Source organism: Amblyraja radiata, chromosome 17 (genome assembly GCF_010909765.2).
Source record: "Amblyraja radiata isolate CabotCenter1 chromosome 17, sAmbRad1.1.pri, whole genome shotgun sequence".
Lineage (NCBI taxonomy): Eukaryota > Metazoa > Chordata > Chondrichthyes > Rajiformes > Rajidae > Amblyraja > Amblyraja radiata.
In genome coordinates, this window is record NC_045972.1 from 45,263,353 (window position 1) to 45,285,707 (window position 22,355).

The 22,355-nt window shown below is 48.2% G+C and overlaps 1 protein-coding gene and 1 long non-coding RNA gene across 4 annotated transcripts in view; both read right to left on the reverse strand.

Annotated features, from left to right (window-relative positions):
- Positions 1–22,355, reverse strand: part of nkd1 (NKD inhibitor of WNT signaling pathway 1) — an 81,534-nt gene that overhangs the window by 25,705 nt on the left and 33,474 nt on the right. For all 3 annotated transcript variants that reach the window (XM_033036357.1, XM_033036355.1, XM_033036356.1), the window contains exon 4: positions 10,288–10,345. In XM_033036357.1, coding sequence (XP_032892248.1) covers positions 10,288–10,345 — 58 coding nt within the window. The remainder of the gene's footprint in view (positions 1–10,287; positions 10,346–22,355) is intronic.
- On the reverse strand, positions 1,326–6,108 carry LOC116982849. Its single transcript, XR_004414547.1, has 3 exons — positions 6,094–6,108; positions 2,715–2,719; positions 1,326–1,458 (listed from the first exon to the last, which is right to left on the reverse strand). It is a non-coding gene; the product is annotated as an uncharacterized LOC116982849 (long non-coding RNA).

Genomic DNA, 22,355 nt, shown 5'->3' on the forward strand with positions numbered 1-22,355 from the left:
CCGGGTTACGTCCGTGCCCGCGTGTCCCTGGAGAGGGATCACACACGCGGTGTCCACGGGGAGGCCTTCTGTGAACGCTGGTCGCCGCGTGAGGTCGAACGTATTGTTGATAAAAATTTGATAACTTTGTTTATAAAATGCCAACATAGGCAATCTTTGATCGTGTTACTACTTTGTATTTTTTGTTTGTTCTGAATAAAAGCATTTTGTATGAAAAAAAACAAGAGGGGGGGGGGGGGCACGCAGGCACCCTGGGAACTGCAGAAAACCAATTGAAAGACACGTGAAAATTATTGCGAAAAACAACGCCAAGTGTCACACTGTGGCAATAGATGTGGCCCGCCATCCGCTCACAGACATGGGTCCTGGCCCCTAGGCAGAGCAAGGACCCCTGATTTAGTGTCATTGTGAAGTGGAGGGGAGTGAAGAATGGGATGTAGCTAAATCACCTTACTCCCAACAAGGTTGAGACCACACGGGTGATCTGACCCTCTGGGGTTCCCGTCAACGTGCTAGAGCCATACCGCGAGCCAATTTTACTGGGTTGGAAGGGACGACGGTTGGCTCTCGAGTCGTTCAGTTTCAGTTTAGTTTATTGTCACCTGTACCGAGGTACAGAGAAAAGCTTTTTGTTGCTCCCTGCTAGCCAGTCAGCGGGAAAGACAAAACATGATTACAATCGAGCTATTTGCAGTGCACAGATACATGAGAAGGGAATAATGTTTAGTGCAAGGTCAAGCCAGCAATAGTGTAGGAAAGAACTGCAGATGCTGTGGTTTAAACCGAAGATAGGCACAAAAAGCTGGAATAACTCAACGGGACAGGCAGCATCTCTGGAGAGAAGGGATGGGTGACGTTTAGGGCCGAGTCTGAAGAAGGGTCGCGACCCGAGACGTCACCCATTCCTTCTACCCAGAGATGCTGCCTGTCCCGCTGAGTTACTCCAGCTTTATAACCATATAACCATATAACAATTACAGCACGGAAACAGGCCATCTCGACCCTTCCAGTCCGTGCCGAACACGTATTCCCCCCTAGTCCCATATACCTGCGCTCAGACCATAACCCTCCATTCCTTTCCCGTCCATATAACTATCCAATTTATTTTTAAATGATAAAAACGAACCAGCCTCCACCACCTTCACTGGAAGCTCATTCCACACAGCTACCACTCTCTGAGTAAAGAAGTTCCCTCTCATGTTACCCCTAAACTTCAGTCCCTTAATGTGTCTCAATGATTACAATCGAGCCATTTACAGAGTATAGATATATGAAAAAGGAATGACGTTTAGTGCAAGGTAAAGCCAGTAAAGGTTTGATCAAAGATAGTCTGAGGGTCACCAATGAGGTAGATGACAGTTCAGGACAATCAGAAGCGTTTTTCCCTGCCTGGGCAGCAAGGTGGCGTAGTGGTAAAGATGCTGCCTTTCAGCGCCAGAGACACAGCTTCGATCCTGACTATGGTTTCTGTCTATACGGAATTTTGTACGTACTCCCAGTGACCTGCGTGAGTTTTCTCCGGATGCTCCGGTTTCCTCCCACGCTACAAAGACGTACAGGTTTGTAGGTTAATTGGCTTGGTATCATTGTAAGTGTGTGTGTGTAGGATAGTGTTAGTGTGTGGGGATCGCTGGTCTGCGCGGACTTGTTGGGCCGAAGGGCCTGTTTTTGTGCTGTATCTCTAAACTAAACTAAACTACACCTGCACCCAATTCTTTTCACTACTCTGGGTATGGGGAAGGGTTCCGACCTCAAACGTCGCCTGGTTTTTTTCTCCTGGGATGCTGCCTGACCCGCTGAGTTGCTCCAGCATTTTGTGTCAACCTTCAGTCGTGCTGCAGCAAGCAAGAATTTCATTGTTCCGTCTCGCGACATACGACAATAGAACTCTCTTGTCCCTCGACATTTGGAGAGGGATCAAAGCGGGTCAACAAGATAAGAGACAAAATGCTGCTGGAGTAACTCAGCCGGTCGGGCAGCATCTATGTAGGAAAGGAAGAGGCGATATTTCGGGCCGAGATAACTTCTTCAGACTGAGAGTCGGGGGAGAGGGAACCGAGTGATACGAAAAGGTACATAGAACAAATTAATAAAAGATATGCCAAAAGGCAGATCAAAGCCAACAAGGAGAGACAGAGCCCACAATGGTCCATTGTTGGCTGTGGGGAAGGTGATAATGAGTAAATTAAAACATATATTGCAGTTCAGTTTTGGGGCTGTTTTTCCAATACTGTACATACTGTACTCAGACATTGTAGATAATTGACAACAAAAGACACCCCCCCCCCCCCAACCCATGTTCTATTATTACAAGGATAATCTGTAATTTACAAAAAGGTTCTTCTATTAAATTATCATGGAAACAGGCCCTTCAGCCCAACTTGCCCACACTGGCCAACATGTCCCAGCTATACTAGTTCCACCTGCCTGTGTTTGGTCCATATCCCTCCAAACATGTCCTATCCATGTACCTAGCTAACTGTTTCTTAAACGTTGGGATAGTCCCAGCCTCAACTACCTTCTGTGGCAGCTCGTTCCATACACCCACCACCCTCTGTGTGTAAAGGTTACCCCTCAGATTCTTGTTAAATCTTTTCCCCTTCACCTTGAACCGAGGTCCTCTGGTCCTCGATTGCCCTACTCTGGGCAAGAGATCTACTCGGTCTATTCCTCTCATGCTTTTATACACCTCTACAAGAGCACCCCTCATCCACCTGCGCTCCAAGAAATAGAGACCCAGCCTACTCAACCTCTCCCTGTAGCTCACACCATCAAGTCCTGGCAACATCCTCGTAAATCTTCTCTGTATCCTCTCAAGCTTGACAATATCTTTCCTATAACATGGTGCCCAGAACTGAACACAATACTCTAAATGCGGTCTCACCAACGTCTTATACAACTGCAACATGACCTCCCAACTTCCATACTCAATACTCAAAACAGATTGTTTAAGAAGGAACTGCAGATGCTGGAAAATCGAAGGTAGACAAAAGCGCTGGAGAAACTCAGCGGGTGCAGCAGCATCTATGGTGCGAAGGAAATAGGCAACGTTTCGGGCCGAAACCCTTCTTCAGACTGATGTAGGATGGGGGGAGAAGAAAGGAAAAAGGAAGACGAGGAGCCCGAGGGCTGAGGGAGAGCTGAGAAGGGGAGGAGACAGCAAGGGCTACCGGAAATTGGAGAATTCAATGTTTATGCCACTAGGGTGCAGACTGCCCAAGCGGAATATGAGGTGCTGCTCCTCCAAAGGTCCCTGGGCCTCGTCCATGGCCAGAGTGAGCACCACCAGAAATTGGAGGAGCAGCACCTCATATTCCGCTTGGGCAGACTCAAAACAGATTGTTATTTATTGGTTTAGATGCCATGTTTATTCGAGAAGCCTTGCAGTTCACAGTCTGTATCACGAAGGCTGAACTGCCAACCATGCATTTCCCCCTCGGTTTATCCTATTAAAGAGCAAATTGCCAATTTAAACACTTTATTTGACCATATTCACTTGGAACTCTTTGATCCTCAAATCTCATGCTAAGAAAATGTATTTTGGCCTTAGATCAGACAGAATTAAATAGAATTACTAATTCATGAAGTTGAAATTTAAGCACTGTTTCTATGTTTTAGCCTGAAGAGCGGCCCTTTTTTTTTTGAAGATCAAAGAAGATTCCCCCCCCCCCCCACCCATCTCCACTGGCAAGATGGCGCCTGACCCAGGCGAGTATTTGCGCGCTAGCCACTGAAGCAGATCTGCAATCATTACATTACAATCGCTCCACGTTCTTAGATCTTTACCCCGACAGTAACGTTTCTTAAGGCCCTGTCCCACTTACGTGTCCTTGGCACGCAAATTACGCGACCTCGTGGTCGCGTTGAGGCGTACGGGCATCGCATGGCAGCGCGGGGCCGGTCCCACTTAGAAGAGCGGAGGGGTGTGGAGATGTGCGCGACATCGCGCGGGGCTCCGAATTTTTTGTTGTGAACAAAATCCTCGCGCGCCACCGGCCTGTCGCGGAACTGACGGCCAAAGTGGGACTGACGGCCCTTGCGCGACGCAACGTCTCACCTTCAACAGCAGCAGAAGCAGGCAAACGATCGCCGAACTCGGCCTGGGGCTCACGGCCGTTGCGGTCCGGATCTGCCCCCACCTCTACTCCCAGAGCGGGGCCAAGAAAATTGAAGAGAGACACAAAATGTTGGAGTAACTCAGCGGGACAGGCAGTATCTCTGGAGAGAAGGAATGGGTGAAGTTTCAGGTCGAGACCCTTTGGGTCTCAGGATATAGTTAGTATCCTGGCAGAAAGCTCTATTCAGCTGTGAGGCAATGTTATACGGGTCCACCACCGATTTTCGGGCACCCTTGGTTCCAGCGCCTTGCCTGGATTATCAGTTTTTGCCAGACCAACAGAGGTCACAGCCTCCAACGGTACTGGAACATTCCGCCAACGGGCCAGGACACCGGATCCGCAAAGTCAACCACGGGCCGGAGTTCCGGAGCCCCGGCCGCAGGGGGGAAAATTCGACCAGCCGATCGGCTGCGGAAGTCCCGATGAGGTCGAGATCGGCCGCCTCACCCGGCCTGGGCGCCACGTTTTCGGGGGGATTTCCAGCGGGAGGGAGGGGGGGGATTCTAAGTTCGCTCTCGTAGTTGTGTCCGGATTAAAGGAGGTACCAGACCAGCAGTTACCAGAAAAATCAGTGGTGGACCTGTGTTGCATTGTGAAAGGAGATGTCACCATTGGGCCCAGTGACAGAGAGGGAACGGCAGTACATTTGCAAGTTAGATTGGTGTAAATACACGTCAGCTAAGTGCAGTGATATCATCACATGTCCAGAGCAGGGGAGCACAATTTCTAGGCAGTTCTGTTTTTATTGAAGGCACAAGAAACTGCAGATGCTGAAATCCTGAGCTAAACACGAGGTACTGGCCAGGCAGCATCTGTGGAGAGGATGGACTAGGGTGATTGCGATGATCCGCTGTGTTCCTCCAGCACTTTGTCGGCCTCGGACGTCAGTTACGGGAACGGATCTGCCGGCTCCGGGCGGAGTTCCAGAGTCCCGGCTGCAGGGAGGCAAATTCCACCCGCAGATCGGCCGCGGAAGTCACCATGAGGTATGAGATCGGCCGCCTTTTTTTAGTTTAGAGATACAGTATAAACAGGCCCTTCGGCCCATCGAGTCCGCACCGACCAGCAATCTCCTCAAAGGATGTTCTTTTAGGAAGGAGATGAAGAGAAATTTATTTGGTAAGAGGGTGGTGAATCTGTGGAACTCATTGCCACAGAATGCTGTGGAGGCCAAGTCAGTGGATATCTTTAAGGCAGAGATAGATAGATTCTTGATTAGTACGGGTGTCAGGGGTTACGGGGAGAATGCAGGAGAATGAGGTTAGGAGGGAGAGATAGATCGAGGATGATTGAACGGCGGAGTAGACTTGATGGGCCGAATGGCCTAATTCTACTCCTATTCCTTATGACCATCTGACCCCGCACATTAACGCTATCCCACACACACTGGGGACAATTTACATTGATACCAATCCAACCCAATTAACCTACAAAGCTGCACTTCTTTGGAGTGTGGGAGGAAGCCGAAGAACTCGGGGAAAAACCCAGGCAGGTCACAGGGAGAACGTACAAACTCCGTATAGAAAGCACCGGCAATCGGGATCAAACCCGGCGCTGTAAGGCAGCACCTCTATCGCTGCGCCACAGTGCCGCACATGGGCGATGAATCCCCTTACAGTATTCACCTCTGTGTTGCTGCTTGGAGTTGTTTAGAAGAATCCAGCCTGGTTTGATCTGACATTAGAAAGGGCTGTGATGGTGCGTGCCTTGTATTACTGTGAAGAGTTTTTGGAGATCACAGAGATGGAGAATATGTGGTTCAACTCCAGCCAATTTGGCACCAGTTTTAGTACTTGGCCCGAATGTGACAGATTAACTTTTTGCGTACACGCTGTGTAGGACTGCAACAAGAATTAAGTCTTCAGTTTTAAAATAACACTTCAAAAGGGCGGCACAGCACAGTAGGTGGCGCGGCGGTAGAGTTCCCGCCTTACAGCACTTACAGCGCCAGAGATTCGGGCTCCATCCCGACTACGGTGCTTGTCTGTACGTTCTCCCCGTGACCCGCGTGGGTTTTCTCCGGGGTCTCCGGTTTCCTCCCACACTCCGAAGACGTGCAGGTTTGTAGGTTAATGGGCTTGGTGCAAATGTAAATTGCCCCGGTGTGTTTCGGAACAGTGCGAGCCAATTAACACTACCAAGCCAATTAACCTACAAACCTGCATGTTTTTGGAGTCTGGGAGGAAACCGGAGGTCCTGGAGAAAACCCACGCAAGTCACGGGGAGAAGGTACAAACTCCGCGCAGACGGCTCTCGTGGGTGGTGATGGAACCCGGGTCTGTGGTACTGTGAGGCAGCAACTCTACCGCTGCGCCACTGTGCCTATTTGATAAAATAAAATCCTTGACCTTTGCTTCTTCCCTGGAGATGGAGGGCGGGTGGAGCCCGCACCCATGCCATTGAAGTCTGCCTCTCGCATTCCCCACATACTGATAGGACTGGAAAGATTCACTATCGCAATACTCCACCTGTCCCATCATGTATCACCCCGACTGTAACCGAGACGGACGCTGACAGTTGCAGCACCTACACCACATGAAACACACCCGCGCTGTTTGATCAACACTTCACTTACAATCTCACGGGCTGCAACTTAACCTCAGGAAGCCCAATCACAACCAGAGATCAGTGCTGAACTACGATCCACCTCTTTGGCGACCCTCGGACTATCCTTTCTCCCTCCTTCCCCTCCCCAGCTCTTCCACAGCCTACTGTCTCCGTCTCTTCCTTTCTTCTTCCCGCACCACCCCCCCGACCTCACCCCCCCCCCACATCAGCCTGAAGTTCGAGTCTCGACCCGAAACGTCACCTATTCCTTCGCTCCATAGATGCTGCCTGTCCTGCTGAGTTTCTCCAGCATTTTTTGTCTACCTTGGACGATCCTTGATCAGGACTTTGCTGGCTTTACCTTGCACTAAACGATATTCCCTTATCATGTATCTGTACACTGCAAGTGGCTCGATTGGAATCATGTATTGTCTTTCCGCGCTGACTGGATAGCACGCAACAAAAGCTTCACACATGACAATAAACTAAACTGCTAATAACAGCGATCAATGAGAAAAACATGGCTTCTTCTTCCATAAGGGATCGTTAAGAGTCACAGCACGGAAAGAGGCCCTTCGGCCCAACTTGTCAATGCCGACCAATGTGCCCCATCTACACTAGTCCCACCTGCCTGTGTTTGGCCCATATCCCCCTCAACCCGTCCTATCTGTTTACCTGTCCAAATGTCTGATTTTGAATGTTATGATCGTTTCCGCCTCAAGTACCTCCTCTGGAAGCTCGTTCCATAAACCCACCACCCTCTGTATCAAATAGTTGCCCCTCAGACTCCTGTTAAATCATTCATGCCCCACTTTAAACCTATGTCCTCCTGTTCTCAATTCCCCTACTCTGGGCAAAAGACACTGTGTATATAAAGGGCCTGTCACACTTGGCGATTTTTTCAGCGACTGCCGGCATAATTGACTGACGAATCGGGTCACTGAAAATTCACGGCGTGATGCGCAGTGTTGCAACTTTTTTTTTTGTCGCCGCTGGATTTTGAAATGTTCAAAATCTTTTGGCGACAGTGATATGACGCAGGCAGATGTCGAAAAAAAATGCCACGTGGGACAGGCCCTTTATTTATCTATTCCCCTCGTGTTCTTATACACCTCGATAAGATCACCCCTCGGCCTCTTGCGCTCCAAGGAATAACGTCCTTGCATGCCCAACCTCCCCGTATATCTCAGGCCCTCAAGTCCTGGCAACATCCCCGTAAATCCTCTCTGCGCTCAAGTCAATATCGGCATGCGTTTCCACTCTTCACAATTAAACTGTTTGCAGGGATTTACTTAATCCCACAATGAAGCTTCTGGTCCGGGCAGCAAGGAGAGATCAGAGAGACAAGCATAGTGGGATAAAAGAGCGTTAAACTCCTGCACTTCAGATTCGACACTGCTGTTGAAATATCGGCTCAACTATATTTAGTCGAAGCCAACACTACACAGAAACATCAATCAAACAGAGCGGCCCCTCAAGTCTACTCTGCCATTCAATCATGGCTGATCTATCTCTCCCTCCTAATCCCATTCTCCCACCTTCTTCCCATAACCTCTGACACCCGTACTAATCAAGAATCTATCTATCTCTGCCTTAGAAATATCCACTGACTTGGCCTCCACAGCCGCATGTGGCAAAGAATTCCACAGATTCACCATCGTGTGATGACAGTTTCTTCCCAGCTGTTATCAGGCAACTGAACCATCCTACCACAACCAGAGAGCGGTCCTGAACTACTATCTACCTCTTTGATGACCCTAGGACTATCCTTAATCGGACTTTGCTGGCTTTACCTTGCACTAAACGTTAGTCCCTTACCATGTATATACACACTGTAAATGGCTCGATTGTAATCATGTATTGTCTTTCCACTAAGTGGATAGCACACAACAAACATTTTTCACTGTACCTCAGTACACGTGACAATAAACTAAACTGAACTGAATCACCTCAACAACAGTGTGCGAGGTTATGATGCACAATAGTAGCAAACATTATCTGGCCTTCGTTGAAAGAGCTTTTTTTTTGTCATTTAAAGAAGGGTCTCGACCCGAAACGTCGCCAATTCCTTCTCTCCATAGATGCTGCCTCACCCGCTGAGTTTCCCTAGCATTTTTTGTCTAACAACCAATGTTTGTTGTTTAAAAAGTGATAATATATTTGCTTTAAGTTTTCCTGTCGCATAATGCAAAACATCGTGAAACCTTATTCCCTGAAAAAAATACTACCTTCATTCCTACTGACATTTTGCAAGACATGACATGACATGATAAGACACTCGCAAGACATAAAAAGCAGCATTGGTGCAGCGGTAGAGTTGCCGCCTCACAGCGCCAGAGACCCGGGTTCGATCCCGGCTACGGGTGCTGTCTGTACGGAGTTTGTACGTTCTCCCCGTGACCTGCCTAAGTTTTCCCCGAGAACTTCGGTTTCCTCCCACACTCCAAAGACGTGCAGGTTTGTAGCTCAATTGGCTTGGTGTAATTGTACATTGTCCCTAGCGTGTGTAGGGTAGTGTTAGTTTGTGGGGATCGCTGGTCGGCACGGACTCGGTGGGCCGAAGGGCCTGTTTCCACGCTGTATCTCTTAATTAAACTAATAAATGTTGAATGATACAGGCACTCCCTGATTTATGTAAGGGGTGCATTCCGTGAACCCTTATGTAAGTTGGATCTTACGTAAGTCCCCATCCCCTGCCCAGAATACCTCACTGAGGTCTCAGCGGCGCCCAGCAGCGTCCAGGACACTTTCTGCGGCGCATGGCCTTCTGGGTAAGCACAGCCGCCATTGCCAGCTTCTTTCTGATGTAAAATTGAGTGATTGTCCAGCGTTGTGGAAATTACAAACCACCTTGATCGCACTGGGAACTACGTACAGAACTGCGTACGTAAGCGCGGGTTTACGCAAGCCGACTACTGCGTAAGTAGGGGACAGTCTGTAACTTCTACAAAGAAGATAAAGACAGAATATTTGCCAATTCATTGGTAAATTGAACCCTAATGCTAATTTTAGTTTAGATTAGTTCAGAGATACAGCACAGAAACAGGCCTTTCGGACCACCAAGCCTGCACTGACCAGCGATCCCCACGCATTAATACTATCCAACACACACTAGGGACAATTTCCATTTATACCAAGCCAATTGACCTACAAACCTGTACATATTTGGAGTGTGGGAGGAAACCAGAGCTCCCGGTGAAAACCCACGCAGGTCACGGGGAGAACGCACAAACTCCATACATAAAGCACCTGTAGTCAGGATCGAACCCGGGTCTCTGGCGCAGTAAGCGCTGTATGGCAGCAACTCTACCGCTGCACCACCCTAATTCTTCTAGATTTTAACTTCTCTGCAAAGTTTGCAGATAAACAAACAGAAAAATTAATTCCTCTGCCTGCTCTGACATTTGTTAAGTGAACCACAAGCTCAGAACACATGAATCAACCGGTAACCACGGTACGAAAGGGATTTGCAACAAAACAAAAAAACTATTTATTTCTCCTTACTATTAGACAATAGACAATAGACAATAGGTGCAGGAGTAGGCCATTCGACCCTTCGAGCCAACACCGCCATTCAATGTGATCATGGCTGATCATCCACAATCTTAATATTAATTTTTACCTTCTAAAGGATATTGTTCTTCACTGTATCCTTGCCTGCCAAATTCACCAACCGACCCCTGCAACAGAATATCCAGAGTTATTTTACCTTCAATGCAAAGCGCAGAGATAATTTAGCATTGTTTTAAATGAGGATATTTCCTGTACGTAAAATACACTTTCTTATAACAGAACTGCTTTAATAGTGGAAGAAAGCAAATCTGCAAAACATAGAACATAGAACAGGAGCAGCAATGTCGGCGCCGAACATCATGACGAGGTACGCTAATCCCATCTACCTGCACATCATGTGTCGGAAGGAACTGTTTTAACACCAGAGACAGACACAAAATGCTGGAGTAACTCAGCAGGTCAGGCACCACCTCCGGAGAGAAGGAATAGGTGACCTTTCGGGTCAAGACTCTTCTTCAGGCTGATCTTACCCCTCTCACCTTAATGAATGAATGATGAAAGAATGAATGAATGAATGAATAAGTTTCTTGGCCAAATATTCACATACAAGGAATTTGCCTTGGTGCTCCGCCGGCAAGTAACAACACGACATACAGTAAACAATTAAGAATAAAACATTAAAAATATTAAAACATTAATAATATAACATTGCAGTTTAAACATGTGAATGAAATAGACTTTTGGTTATTGAGTAGAGCAACTACTCGTGGAAAAAAAGCTGCTTTTATGTCTGGCTGTGGCAGCTTTGACAATCCGGAGTCGCCTTCCTGAGGGAAGTGATTCAAAGAGTTTGTGGCCAGGGTGAGAGGGGTCAGAGATGATCTTGCCCGCTCGCTTCCTGGCCCTTGCAGTGCACAGTTCATCAATGGAGGGAAGGTTACAGCCAATAACCTTCTCTGCTGATCGAACGATTCGCTGCAGCCTCCGGATGTCGTGCTTGGTGGCTGAGCCAAACCAGACCATGATGGAGAAGGTGAGGACAGACTCTACGATGGCCGTGTAGAATTGGACCATCATTGCCTGTGGCAGATTGTGCTTCCTCAGCTGCCGCAGGAAGTCCATCCTCTGTTGGGCCTTTTTGACTGTGGAGTCAATGGTGGCCCCCCCATTGAAGGTCCTTGGAGATGATGGTTCCCAGGAACTTAAAAGGTTCCACAGATGTGACTGTGGTGTTGTTGACGTTTAACTGCAGATGCTGGAAAAATCGAAGGTAGACAAAAATGCTGGAGAAACTCAGTGGGTGAGGCAGCATCTGTGGAGCGAAGGAATAGGTGACGTTTCCTATTCCTTTGCTCCATAGGTGCTGCCTCACCCGCTGAGTTTCTCCAGCATTTTTGTCTACCTGTGGTGTTGTTGGTGGTGAGTGGGGTGAGGGGAGGGGGACCTGTCTCAATTCCACTGTCTTAAGAGCATTGAGCTCCAGGTTGTTACGAGTGTGTCCAGGACGCCAGCTGTAAGTAAGTAAGTTCTATTTATATAGCACGTTTAAATCAAATTGCGTTGAAACCAAAGTGCTTTACATAGAATAAATAATTAAGTTTCCGTACATCCATAGAAAAAAATTAAAAATTAAAAATGTGTCACTTCCTGTCTGTCGGTAACCATCTGGTACTTGATTCCCCTTCTCGGGGTGAAGGACTCTGTGCACTCACGCTAGTTATTCCCCTCGTGGTTTTGTACACCTCAATAAGATCACCCCTCAGCCTCCTGCGCTCCAAGGAATAAAGTCCCAGCCAGTCTAACCTCTCCCTACAAGAAGGGTCCCGGTCCACGTTCTCCACAGATGCTGCCTGACCCGCTGAGTTACTCCAGCACTTTTGTGCCTTTTCTGCTCCCCGCAGCTCTGGACCTCGATAATTGTTTTGTAGACATTAAGGAGCAGTCAAAAAACAAGCTGGATGTGCAGCCTACAAAGGCAGCTGTTTGGGCACAGTTGGGTCAAATGACACTTGGCTGTTGAGCCCATCCTCATCACTGCACAAGGAAGGTATCTGTAACTTGCATCAACGTTCATAAGTTGATAGAAACATAGAAAATAGGTGCAGGAGGAGGCCATTTGGCCCTTCGAACCAGCACCCGCCATTCATTGTGATCATGGCTGATCATTCACAATCAGTAACCCGTGCCTGCCTTCTCCCCATATCCCTTGATTCCGCTAGCCCCTAGGGCTCTATCTAACTCTCTTTTAAATTCATCCAGTGAATTGGCCTCCACTGCCCTCTGTGGCAGGGAATTCCACAAATTCCACAAGGGAGAATGCCATGCGGTTCATAAATGATAGGAGCAGAACTAAACCATTCGGCCCATCAAGTCCACTCTGCCATTCAATCATGGCTGATCTATCTCTCCCGCCTAACCCAATTCTCCTGCCTTCTCCCCATAACCTCTGATACCCATACTAATCGAGAATCTATCTATCTCTGCCTTAAAAATATCCACTGACTTGGCCTCCGCAGCCTTCTGTGGCAAAGAATTCCACAGATTCACCACCCTCTGGCTAAAGACATTCTTCCTCATCTCCTTCCTAAAGGAATGTCCTTTAGTTCTAACGTCCTATACCCTCTGGTCCTAGAGTCTCCCACGAGTGGAAACATCCTCTCCACATCCACTCTAACCAGGCCTTTCACTATCCGGTAAGTTTCAAGGAGGTGTCCCCCCCCCACCCCTCTCATCCTTCTAAACTGCAGCGAGTACAGGCCCAGAGATAAAGGATCAAAAACTCAGTGCGCAAAGCACGCCTGGGGATACACTGAAACCCACAGATACATCTCCGCTGATAAGATTACTACGAGGATTTTCAGTGCAGTTGCTTCTGGTGGGACTCTCTGCCTCCGCTCCCTGGGTGGTCCGAGCTCAAATGTGCAAGTTGGCGATTGGACCTGGATTCCTGCAGCGTTTGAACTGAACGTGTGTGGCTGCCATTTAAATCAATAGTCGGCGTATATTAATAGGTTCATGGAAAAACCAGTGACACTGTGTATACATTTCATCTCTGAGACGGTCCAAGCTGCACGCAGGCGGGATATTGTGACTCAAGGCCTCTATTTGTGACGGATGGAATTACAAGAGTTAAGTCCATCTCTGCTACATGTAAAGCACCGAACGGCAGAACACACTCGGTATCTGTTCTGCGCACATTCCAATAAGACTTCACAACACGACCGATGTACAGAATTCCCACTTTGCCTTCTCTGCAGACAGCCCACAAAATGCCGGAGTAACTCAGCGGGACAGGCAGCATCTCTGGAGAGAAGGGATGGGCGACGTTTCGGGTCGAGACCCTTCTTCGGACCCGAGAGTCAGGGGAGAGGGAGGCTAGAGATAGGGAAGGGCAAGGTGTGAAAATCACCTCTCCAGAGATGCTGCCTGTCCCACTGAGTTACTTCAGCATTTTGTGTCGGGTGAAACATTTCCAAGCCGCTGAGGAATGTTTCACCCGACGCCGATGTTTCATCTTTACGGCAAGAGGGCCCTGAAAATCATCGGACTGGCTGCACGGCCACAGATGGGCCCTGACCTCGGGTGTTTCACAGAGGAAGAGGACTTAACTTTCTGGTGCCTTTCCCCCACAGTGGAAATGTTTTGATTCTGCTGTGGGGGGATGTTTGTGTTGAACTCTGTAATATGTTGTGTCCATTTTTATTCATTTTTTAAAAACCTTTTTCTATGGTTTGCAATGGAACTTATTATTTAAATTATGTGAAGCACTTTGGGGTCAATGCAAATTGACTTAAAATGTGCTATATAAATAAAGTTTACTTACTTACTTACTATCTTTGGAATTCCACAGACTCACCACTCTCTGTGAGAAAAAGTGTTTCATCGTCTCCGTTCTAAATGGCTTACTCCTTATTCTTAAACTGTGGCCCCTGATTCTGGACTCCCCCAACATCAGGAACATGTTTCCTGCCTCTAACGTGCCCAAGCCCTTAACAATCTTATATGTTTCAATGAGATACCCTCTCATCCTTCTAAACTCACATGAGTATAATAAAGCTGTCCACAGTGTACAGATACAGGATACAGGGTATAAAGTTTAGTGCCAGATAGAGTCCAGTAAAGTCCAATTGAAGTGGGACCAAGGGTCTCCAGTGAGGTCGCAGCTAGAAGGTCTAACTATTCCTTTGGTTTATTTATGATTCATTCGCAAGGAGAAGCAGAAGTTAGAAGGTAGGTCAGGACCGCTCTCTAGTTGGTGATAGGATGGTTCGGTTGCAGCTGGGTAAGAAACTGTCCCCTGACTCTCAGTCTGAAGAAGGGGCAGGGCCCGAAACATCACCTATTCCTTCTCTCCAGAGATGCTGCCTGTCCCGCTGAGTTAAGGGCCTGTCCCACTTGCTTGGCCCGTTGAGTTACTCCAGCATTTTGTGTCAATCTTCGGTGTAAACCACCATCTGCAATTCCTTCCTACAACTGGCCCAGTTTTCACACTTCTGCACCTCTTGCCTGATGGGAGAGGGGTGAAGAGGGAGTGACCGGGGTGAGACTCCTTGATTAAGCTGAAGATGGACACGAAATGCTGGAGTAACTCAGCGGGACAGGCAGCATCTCTGGATGGAAGGAATGGGTGACGTTCCAGGTCGAGACCATTCTTCAGATCTTGTTTATGCAACTTTGGAGGAAAGCTTTAGAGGAATATGGGCAATTGGATTCCCTCATGCGAATGTACACTACTAACTCTGCGCAATAAACCAAGTTCTTAGTGCACCTCAGCTCTGTAATGTCAACATTGCATGAGAGAACCTGGGGAAAAGGTCCAAGCCTACACGAGAGAACATTGCCGTCACGGTGGCGCAGCGGTAGAGTTTCTGCCTTACAGCGAATGCAGCGACGGAGTCCCAGGTTCGATCCCAACCACGGGTGCTTGTCCATATGGAGTTTGTACGTTCTCCCCGTGACCTGCGTGGGTTTTCTCCGAGATCCTCGGTTTCCTCCCCACTCTGGAGTTTAGAAGGATGAGAGGGGATGATCAGCCATGATCACAGTGAATGGTGGTGCTGGCTCGAAGGGCCAAATAGCCGACTCCTGCACCTGTTGTCTATTGTCTATTGACTCCAAAGACGCACAGGTTTGTAGGTTAATTGGCTTGGTGTAAATGTAAAAAAAGTCCCCAGTGGGTGTGGGATAGTGTTAATGCGCGGGGATCGCTGGATCGGCGCGGACCCGGTGGGCCGAAGGGCTTGTTTCCGCGCTGTATCGCTAAACTAAACTAAATGCCCTGAAATGGAAAGAAAGGTGAAGGTTTATCATCTTTTTTTGATCGTTTCGAGCTTGGTGAATAACTTTAGTCTGTAACTAATCTCACTGTTTTGTTCCACAATCCCTAAAGGTTAACAGATGTGGCACGGCACAGTTTAAATAAAGGTTTCTGATCGGCATGCACAGCCATGAGGCTTGAAAGCCACTATTAAAATTTGACCATGCACCACGCATTGAAACATCAAGGGCTGAGATTTAAGTGGATTATACGGTTAAAACGATGAGAGAGACGGTGCATTTCAACATTCAATGGCTTTTATTCATTACATTGTTTCTTTAAATCCTCCAAGTATGTTCGGGGCCTTTATTCTCCACTAACCAAGGACAAGTCACAATCTGCTAACTGGGATTTTAAGTCCGAGTGGGTACTAAGCTGAGGTGGAAGGTTTGTCCAAGATGAGGTTCTAGCCCCATCTATGCCCCTGGGTTTAACCAGATCTATCACACTGACCCGTTGCCCACCCAGCTAGCATTTATTTTGAGAAGGCAAGAAAACAAAAAACAGGGATGTAATGCTGAGGCTCTATAAAGCGCTGGTCAGAACGCCTTTGGAGAATTGTGCGCAATTATGGGCCCCATATCTGAGGAAGGATGTGCTGGCTCTAGAGGGTCCAGAGGAGGTTTACAAAAATGATCCCAGGAATGAGCGGGTTAACATATGATGAGAGTTTGTCGGCATTGGGCCTGTACTCGCCGGAGTTTAGAAGGATGAGGGGAGGGGGGACCTCATTGAAACTTACCGAATCGTGAAAGGCCTGGATAGATTGGATGTGGAGAGGATGTTTCCACCAGTGGGAGAGTCCAGGGCCAGAGGTCACAGCCTCAGAATTAAAGGACGTTCCTTTAGGAACCAGATGAGGTCTTTAGCCACAGGGTGGTGAATCCCAGGAATTCATTGCCACAGAAGGTTATGGAGGCCAAGTCAATGGATATTGTTAAGGCAGAGATAGATAGATTCTTGATTAGTACGGGTGTCATGGGTTATGGGGAGAAGGCATGAGAATGGGGTTAAGAGGGAAAGATAGGTCTGCCATGATTGAATGGCGGAGTAGGCTAGATGGGCCGAATGGCCTAATTCTGTGTCTATCACTTATGAGAGGAAGAGGTTCTTTATTGTCTTATAGGTGTAGAACAGTGAAATCCTTACACAACCCACAAATGCACAGTCGCCATATTTTGGCGCCGATTACAAAGGAAAAAGTCCAAAGTCGGGTCCTCATACTGGATATAATGGAACACCCCCGGTCCAGGTGAGCCCAGGTAAGTCCAGGTGAGTCCAGGTGAGCCCAGGTAAGTCCAGGTGAGCCCCAGGCAGCTGCAGGCCCCCGACCTCACTTCCCTTTCCTCGCCCGACCGCCTCCGTGCCCCGGGGCCGCCTCCAGCAGTCAACCTTGAAGGTGCTGGTGGCAATACCCCAGTCCCTCCCTCACCGGCCCATTCCTCACATCCGTTGTCACCACCAGCAACTCCCTCCTCCTCAACTCTCTTCCTTAGATGTCAGTGTCACCTTCGGGCAGGTTCTTGGTCAATATTCAGAGCAGCCACAGAGCTGGAGCCCCGGTTCGATCCTGACCTCAGGCGCTGTCTGTGTGGAGTTTTCCCGTGCAGCTTTTCCTGTGTTTTCCTGTGTGGAGTTTCCCTCTCCACGTCGCTGATCGATCCAAAGGAACAGCAGGGCCGTTACAGTTTGGCACCAGCGCCGTCGCAGGAGCTGCCAGAGCGAGGTTGTAGACAACGACGAACTGCCTTAGGGGCTCCGACTCCAGATTTTCTTGAGGTTTACTTCAGGAGCCTTTTCCATGGCTGGATACGGCCACAAGGCAGTGGAGGTTTCAAATCAGAGTTTTCCCTCTCCTAGATGGACCGCCTTCCCAGGCTGACGAGACCCATCTGCCTGAGACCCGTGGGGGCGGGGAGCGTCTACCTTCCCGTGCAGGTCTGTAGCACCTGCCCACTGCCCGAATATACAAATAAATGAATTATAAAATCAATGACTCGATGGGCCGAAGGGCCTGCTTCCATGTTGGAAGTTTTTTGTTGCAGTATGAATGTCTATGAACATGACAATAAACTCTCTTGAATCCATCTTGTTGGATCTACACAAGAACTACCCAAAGTCCCTTGTGGTGGACGCAGTTCAACTTTATCCGCTGCTCAAGGAAAAAAAAGAGTCAAATTTGTGAAGTAAAACAGATTGAAAAGACACATCTTTCCACATAACAATGCTGCATTAGCAAAATCCAGACCTGACCACATGCGTCGGAGCAGTTTAAGATGTATATTTAACAATAGGTAAGTCAACGGCAATGTACATTTGTGTAGGGGAGGAACTGCAGATGCTGGTTTAAACCGAATATAGACACAAAAAGCTGGAGTTACTCAGCGGGACAGACAGCATCTCGGGAGAGAAGGAATGGGTGACGTTTCGGGTCGAGACTCCCTCTTCAGACTGGTTAGGGAAGCACCAAACCTGTCTGAAGAATGGTCTCGAACCGAAACGTCGCCCATTCCTTCTCTCCAGAGATGCTGCCTGTCCCGCTGAGTAACTCCAGCTTTTTGTGTCTATCTTCCGCACTTTGGATTCTTTACCGCACCAGCCACAAGGATTTAAAAAAAATAGATATATCTGGTTTGGATGTGATCAGGCAGCCAGATGTGTTCATTTTTCCAAGATTATTCCACATTTGGTGGAGACTCGTGCCAGGGCTTGGAGTATCTCCTGAACCGCTTGACACGATATGTGGCGGCATGCCCAAATTCCTCCGTGGAAGCATCATAAGTGATAGGAGCAGAGTTAGGCCATTCGGCCCATCAAGCCTACTACACCATTCAGTCATGGCTGATCCATCTATCCCTCCTAACCCCATTCTTCTCCCCATAACTTCTGACACCCATACTAATCAAAAATCTATCTATCTCTGCCTTAAATATATCCACTGACTTGGTCTCTACAGCCTTCTGTGGCAAAGAATTCCACAGATTCACCGCCCGCTGACTAAAGAAATGTTTCCTCATCTCCTTCCTAAAAGGTCGTCCATTAATTCTGAGGCTGCGACCTCTAGTCCTAGACTCTCCCACCAGTGGAAACATCCTCTCTACATCCACTCCATCCAAGCCTTTCACTCTTTTGTATGTTTCTATTATGTCCCCCCTCATTCTTCTAAACTCCAGCGAGTGCAGGCCCAGTGCCGACAAACGCTCATCATAGGTTAACCTACTCATTCCTGGGATCATTCTTGTAAACCTCATCTGGACCCTCTCCAGAGCCAGCACATCCTGCCTCAGATATGGTAAGTCAATCTCCTGCCCCAGGTTTCCCAATGCCTTCTCTAACTCTCTCTTGCAAACATCTAGTGAATTGGCCTCCACTGCCTTCCGTGGCAGAAGATTCCACAGATTCACAGCTCTCTGGGTGAAAATGGTTTTCCTCATCTCAGTCCGAAATGGCCTTCCCCTTATTCTTAATCTGTGACCTCTGGTTCTGGACTACCCCAACATCGGGAACATTTTTCCTGCATCTAGTCTGCCCAATCCCTTTAGAATTGTATATGTCTCTATAAGATCCCCTCTCATCCTTATCAATTAGGGATTGCTTCATATACACATGGCATTGTGCATAATAAAAATAATAACTCTTAACCCACTCAAATGAAAGAAACACAAAATTCACACAGCCTAGAGTCATGGTGGTGCAGCGGTAGAGTTGCTGCCTCCCAGCGCCAGAGATCCGGGTTCCATCCTGTGCTGCCTGTACGGAGTTTGCACGTTCTCCCCGTGACCAGCGTGGGTTTTCTCCGACCAAGATCTTAGCAGTTTCCTCCCACACTCAAAAAACGTGCAGGTGTGATGGTTGATTCAATGTAAATTGCCCCCTATGTGTGTGTGTGTGTGTGTGTGTGTGTGTAGGTTAAGTGTTAGTGTGCGGGGATTGCTGGTCGGCTCGGGATTGGTGGACCAAAGGGCTTGTTTCCCCGCTGTGTGTCTAAACTAAACTAATCCAAACTAAATGTATGGCGACTGTAAATGGAGACAAGTACATTTCTGGGGGAGGAATTGCTTTTGAGTTGCAACGTGGTGTGATTCATAAATAATAATGGACTTTAGACTTGAGAGAAACTGCGCGGAAACAGGCCGTTCGGCCCACCACTACTACCTCTGGCAGCTTCTTCCATACGTCCACCACCCTCTGTATACAAAAGTTACCCCTCAGGTTCCTTTTAAATCTTTCCCCTCTCACCTTAAACCTATGTCGTCTGGTTTAGAGATGCAGCATGGTAAGAGGCCCTTCGGCCCATCGTGTCCGCGCCGACCAGCTATCTTCCCGTACACTAGCACTGTCCTACACACACACACACCAGGGACAATTTACAATTTTTACCGAAGCCAATTAACCTACAAACCCGCTCGTCTTTTGAGAGAGGGAGGAGTATGCGGGTACAGGGGAGAACGTACAAACTCCGTACAGGCAGCGCCCGTAGTCAGGATCGAACCCGGGTCTCTGGCGCTGTGTGGCGGCAACTCTACCGCTGTGCCACCGTGTCGCCACAAGTTGCCTTTCTAACTTTCAATCAGGGAGTCAAATTCAACGTGCACGGGAACTGAAAATAAATTAATGGAGAGGTCATTGCATCAGTGGGCCTTGTTTGGAAACGTGCCTAGTTATGAGGTGCTGATAGCCTGGTATGCTTTGATATATATATACATTGGCATATCAATGGAAATTTTGTTGTCACATACAGTACAAGTACTTTAATAGCTGCAGGCTGTCATTTGAAATAAACATTAGTGTGTTTCTGAAAACAACAGTCGCAGTAAGCAGGCCTCATTAGCCTCAATTCTACACAGTGTGAAACCCTTTCGTTTCGTCTCACCCCCAGGCAACGCCGCTCAGAGCAGTCAGACGATCGACAGTCACGCCACACACAAACACAACAAGCTGGTCACGGAGGCGCAGCGGTAGACTTGCTGCCTCACGGCACCAGCGACCCGGGTTCGATCCCCGACCGCGGGCGCTGTCTGTACGGAGTTTGCACGTCCCTCCCGTGACCGCGTGGGTTTTCTTCGGGTGCTATGGTTCCCTCCCACACTTTCCAAAAGACGTGCGGGTTTGTAGGTTAATTGCCCTCTATACACTGCCCCTAGTGCCTAAATGGGGAAACCTACAACTGGTGTGAGCGGGGGATCGATGGGCGGCGTGGACTCGCTGGGCCGAAGGGCCTGTTTCTATGCTGTCTTTCAATCAATCCATCGAAAGTGGCCTTATGGTTGACTGGAAGGTGGATAGTCACAGTCACACTGCATGGAAACAGGTCCTTCAGCCCAACTTGCCCATGTGGCGATAAAGAAGCACATCTACTCTCATCCCCAGTGGTATGAACATTGACTTTTCTAACTTCAAGTAACCCTTGCTTTCCCTCTCTCTCCATCCCTCCCCCATCCCTTCCCAGTTCTCCGACCAGTCTGACTGTCCCTGGTTACATTTTATCTCTGTTTGCTTCGTTGTCACCTTCTCCCAGCTAACAATGATCTATTCTACATCTTCCTAGATCTCCACCCCCTTTGTCTCGTTTTCACACCTTACATTTCCTTGTCTCTGCATCTTCAGTCTGAAGAAAGGTCTCGACCCGAAACATCAACCATTTCTTCTATCCAGAGATGCTGCCTGTCACACTGAGTTACTCCAGCATTTTGTGTCTATCTACTCTAGTCCCACTTGCCTGCATTTGACCAATCTACATTCCTCCAAACAGTTCCTATCCAATTACCTGTCTAGACCTCTTTTGTCCTAGTCTGTGCCTCAACTACATCCTCTGGCAGCTTCTTCCGTACACTCATCACCCTCCTTGTAAACAAAGTTACTCCTCAGGTTCCTTTGGAATCTTTCCACTCCCACCTTAATGGCCCTGTCCCACGGTACAAGTTCATCCCAAGAGCTCTCCCGAGTTTTAAAAAAATCAAACTCGTGGTAAGCACGGAGAATAAACGTAGCGGGCACGCCGGAGCTCGGGGACGTCTCTTAGCGGCTTGTAACGCTAACGGCAGGTACTCGTGAAGACTCACTAATGGCAGGTAAGCACGGGAAGACTCGTGAAGATTTTTCAACATGTTGAAAAATGTCCACGAGAGCCCCGAGTACCGACGAGCGGCCATTACCGTAAATCTCCGAGTTCGAATCAGGGCAAACTCGGGAGAGCTCTTGGAATGAACTTGTACCGTGGGACAGGGCTATTACATATGTCTTCTGGTCTAGACTTCAGAGATACAGCATGGAAAAAGGCTTTTCGGCCCACCAAGTCCACACTGACCAGCGATCCCCACACACTAACACTATCCTACGCACACTAGGGACTATATCCAATCTTTACCAAAGCCAATTCACCTGCAAACCTGTATGTCTTTGGAGTGTAGGAGGAAGCCAGAGCACCCAAAGAAAGCCCATGCGGTCACAGGGAGAACGTACAAACTCCGTACAGACAGCACCCATAGTCAGGATCGAACCTGGATCTCTGGCGCTGTAAGGCAGCAACTCTACCGCTACTTCTTGATTCCCCCAACCTTCATAAAAAACTGTGTGATTTCATGTTTTAAACACCTCAATAAGATCAGCCCTCAGTCTCCTAAACTTCGAGGAATAAAATCCTAGATTATGTCAACGCATGATTGCAAAGCGAGTGAAACTAAGATGGGGGATCATTCATTCACCAATTTTCCAATGTAGTTCAGGAAGGAACTGCAGCTGTTGGCTTAGTTCTGGTTAGTTTATTGCCACGTGCACCGAGGTACAGTGAAAAGTTTTTTGTTGCGTGCTATCCAGTCAGAGGAAAGACAATACATGATTACAATCAAGCCGTCCGCAGT